General features: G+C 30.3%; 1 protein-coding gene across 1 annotated transcript; it reads left to right on the forward strand.

The window, feature by feature from the left end:
- Nucleotides 1-1,358: 1,358 nt before the first annotated feature.
- LOC145117036 (E3 ubiquitin-protein ligase SPL2-like) lies at nucleotides 1,359-3,781 on the forward strand. Its single transcript, XM_079053342.1, has 6 exons — nucleotides 1,359-1,942; nucleotides 2,260-2,361; nucleotides 2,626-2,796; nucleotides 2,884-3,005; nucleotides 3,086-3,205; nucleotides 3,310-3,781. Exons 1-6 carry the CDS (start codon nucleotides 1,577-1,579, stop codon nucleotides 3,602-3,604), a joined length of 1,176 nt encoding a protein of 391 aa, XP_078909468.1. The 5' UTR covers nucleotides 1,359-1,576; the 3' UTR covers nucleotides 3,605-3,781.
- The last annotated feature ends 395 nt before the right edge of the window (nucleotides 3,782-4,176 follow it).

Below are 4,176 nucleotides of genomic sequence, written 5' to 3' on the forward strand. Positions count from 1 at the left end.
ATATTTTTTTTTATGTATTTTTATGTGTTATTTTTTATGTATTATGTATTTTTATATATTTTTACGTATTTATGTATTTTTTAAGTTTTTTATATAGATGTTTATGTATTTTAGGTGTATAAACGTATTTTTTACGTATTTATATCTATTTTTAAGTATTTTACATATTTTTTATGTATTACGTATTTATGTATTTTTTAAAAGTTTTTAATATAGACGTTTTTGTATATTTATGTATTTTAAATGTATAAACGTATTGTTTTACGTATTTATATGTATTTTTTTAAGCATTTTACATATTTTTTGTGTGTTTTTATGTGTTTTTTATGTATTATGTATTTATGTATATTTTTGCGTATTTATATAACTTTTTAGTTTTCTTATATAGATGTTTATGTATTTTTATGTATATTAAATGTTTAATCACGTAAAAATAATACAATTAATCATTTAATATACATAAAAAATACATAAACATCTATATATGAAATCTAAAAAATTACATAACTACGTAAAAATACATATAAATACATAATACATAAAAAAAACACATAAAAACACACAAAAAAATGTAAAATACTTAAAAAAATACATATAAATATGTAAAACAATAAGTCTATACATTTAAAATACATAAATATAGAAAAACATCTATATAAAACACTTAAAAAATACATAAATATGTAATACATAAAAAATATGTAAAATACTTAAAAATAGATATAAATACATAAAAAAATACGTTTATACATTTAAAATACATAAACATCTATATAAAAAGCTTTAAATAGTACATAAATACGTAAAAATACATAGAATTACATATAATCCATAATACATAAAAAACACATAAAAATACATAAAAAATACGTAGAATGGTTAAAAATACATATAAATAAGTAAAAAAATACGTTTATATACTTAAAATACATAAAAATACGTAAATATATACATATAAAAACATAAAAAAAACACAAATACGTAAAAATAGATATAGATATGTAAAAAATATGTTTATACATTATATAAAATTTTTGACGAAATCTGCAAAAAAGTCCCATTATTTTCGAAAAATTAACAATTTGGTCCCGTGACCTACTGAACATGTTAAAAATGGCTAAAGTGAATAAATTAACCGGTTTCTTGGGTTTTTTTATTCAAAATGTGAAAATGTTAGGATTTTTTTATTCAAAAAATAAATTTAGGACTTTATTAAAAATTTGCCAAAATACTGAGGTTTTTCTTGTGACATCCCAAAGTTTATATCTTAAAATAAAAATTTCTAAAGCTATTTCGAATAGCTTTAAAAGCTAAGAGTCTTTAATTTTTAATTTTATATAACTTTACAAAATAAGCCGTAGATAATCCATAGTTCCATACTTATCCGACTACCCATTACGAGTTTTATTTCGCTCGTTTACCCACCAGCCGGATCGTACCCTCGCATCCTCCGCTGTTTTCCGCCAGCCGGCAAAGGCGACACAGCCACCGTTGCATCGCCCTACTACGCATCTTCGTCGCCGATTCGATGCAAAAAGTCAAAACCCTCGATTCCATCTTAACTTCTTAATACACGATGTCGGCACCCGATCAAGCAGCCGTCGCAGTCCTATCTCAAGTAGCCCTAGCCGCCGATGGCGCAGTACTTGGTTTAGCCTTAGCGTACATTGCAGTCCGCAGCCTCCTCAAGTTCAAGACGACCTCATCTGCCTTGAACAAAGTCAAGAAGGCACCCTCTGTCAGCGTCTCCGATCTCCGTTCTGTCCTCTCTCAGCCTTCCGATCAAGAGTCAGATACGACTACTTTCAGTGATGAGAAGATCGTCATCGTTCGAGGAGTTGTTGAGACGAAATCCGTCGTCAACGGCAATTGGAAGAAACAAAACGTTTTGGTCTCTCATGAGTCTAACGAGAAAGCGGTTATCTTGCAGAGGACGCAAACGGTATTTATAATCCATATCTCAATCAAAATTTGTTTCACATGTATCTATCAAAATCTGTTCATATGCTGATATATTAGAGGTTTTCTGATATGCATCATCTGAACTAAGTATGCCATTTAGCATTACTCAACCAAAAATTTAGATCAATTTGCCTTTCTTAATTTACTATCTTTTAGGGCTTTATGTAATGTTTGTGTAAATAGCATAACTAATTCGACCAGCTGCTTGACTGATGGAACTGATTTCTGTTCATTTTTTATAAATCCTGTTTTCTTCTATGTCCAGTTCAAAGTGTAAATAATCTTGAATTCCTGCAGTGTATATACAACGAATGGAGGGGATTTTTTGGATGGACTTCAGATTTTCGCTCCTTGTTTGCAAGACACTGGAAAGAGCAAGAGTCTTCATCAATAAGAACGGTAACTTCAAAATTCTTCACCTTTTGATTTTAATCCATTAGTTTATGATAATGCTGGTTCAGTTCCTGTTGTTAATGATAACGCCACTTTAGTTTCTTATGTATACATAATTGGTGACTTCTATATCCTTAATCTATTCATCAGTATGTTTGTGGTCTAACATAAGATTATATGACTATTTAGTGAATGAATTCTATGTTAAATCTTATTTTATCTTGTAATTTTCTCAATGTATTGCTACAATCTGATAATCTTCCTGTATAGGTTCCTTTTATCCTTGTTGATGGAGGAAAGTGGCCACAATCTGATTATTTAACAGTAAACTTGGATGGGTCAAACCATCCTTTACCTCTTACAACTGTATACCACAATCTGCAGCCTATAAATGCTTCTCCTTATACTTTCCTTCAGGCATTTTTCGGTCATGAGTACCCTGTAAGTCTAGACATTAATTATTACATCTGTTCTTTCATTTCTTAATATGATCTTATTTTTTATATTTCTTTCTTGCTGGTGTTGAAGGTTGGACTTCTTGATGAGGAGAAAATTTTACCCGTTGGAAAGGAAATCACTGCAGTTGGTCTTGCCAGTTTGAAAAATGGAGTTCCCGAAGTGATGGCATGCAAGGATCTACCTTTTTTCCTGTAAGAATATTTGTCATAAAGCTTTTTCCATTATACTGTAAACCTGATTATGTATTAATATGGATATTTCAATTTGCAAGATCAAATTTGAGTAAAGATCAGATGGTGGATGAACTTGACTTTAGGACAAAAGTTTTGTTGTGGAGTGGAGTTGTGATTGGTTCAGTGGCAACTGGCATCCTTGGATATGCTGTGATAAGGTACTATAAAATATCACCATATGATGTTACAAAATATTAAACAAAGGTTTTTTTTTTTTTTTTTTTTTTTTTTTTTTTTTTTTTTTTTTTTGGGGTTATATCAGGAATTGGAAAAAATGGAAAGAGTGGAAGCAACGGAGGCAGATTGAACAACAAAATGCTGCAGATGAAATGAGGGAGGCGGAAGGTGGTGTTACAGCAGGGGAAGAGAGCGGTGATGTTCCGGAGGGGCAGTTGTGTGTGATCTGTTTGATGAGGCAAAGACGGTCTGCGTTTGTTCCATGTGGTCATTTGGTCTGTTGTCCGCGGTGTGCTCTCTCGGTTGAGAGGGAGTTGTCCCCCAAATGCCCCGTTTGTAGGCAGACTATTCGTAGTTCAGTGAGGATATATGATTCTTGAGGTACAAATAAAAATGGGTTTTGGTTGGGAGATTAGAGGTTGCTACTACTTATTGGTATAATATAATCTAATGAAAAAAGAATGTAGATATATGAATGTAACGCTGATGATGTTTGTGGTCTTATAAGTATCATGCAATTGCTATCCTTAATCTCTATGCAACGGAATCTTGTACTACATATATCTTTTAGTTAATGGTTGATTGATATATTGACAAAAATGTGAGTTTGAGGAAATAATATGACTAAATGTATTACAGAATTAATGTCCATTTTGTGAATTGGGTTATGCAATTTTTTTTATAAGAAATTACTTTGTGAATGGTGTTTTATGAAAAATAAAAAAAAATATTTATTTTTAGCAACTGTTATTATCTTTTTTCTGAAATGACATTATTTTGCAATGAAAACATTTAAAAAAAAAAACATAGCAGAGAAATCTCCATTTCGCAAAAGAAATGGTTTTATGTCATTTTCTGCATTTAACTTTGTTTATAAGTATGGTAGAAGTAAAAAAAGAACTCTATTAAAATCCTGGTAAGCCGACCTTTTTAATCTTTCTAAGGCTCACCT

The sequence above is a fragment of the Lactuca virosa genome, chromosome 5, assembly GCF_052849685.1.
Source record: "Lactuca virosa cultivar CGN04683 chromosome 5, Lactuca_virosa_CGN04683_v6, whole genome shotgun sequence".
NCBI classification, from domain to species: domain Eukaryota; kingdom Viridiplantae; phylum Streptophyta; class Magnoliopsida; order Asterales; family Asteraceae; genus Lactuca; species Lactuca virosa.

What these genes read in the sequence shown, in the direction of transcription:
- LOC145117036 (XM_079053342.1), top strand. Translation starts at nt 1,577, where the DNA reads ATGTCGGCACCCGATCAAGCAGCCGTCGCAGTCCTATCTCAAGTAGCC. An exon ending in TCTTGCAGAGGACGCAAACG is followed by an intron (nt 1,943 to 2,259) that starts GTATTTATAATC and finishes GAATTCCTGCAG; the next exon opens with TGTATATACAACGAATGGAG. An exon ending in AGTCTTCATCAATAAGAACG is followed by an intron (nt 2,362 to 2,625) that starts GTAACTTCAAAA and finishes CTTCCTGTATAG; the next exon opens with GTTCCTTTTATCCTTGTTGA.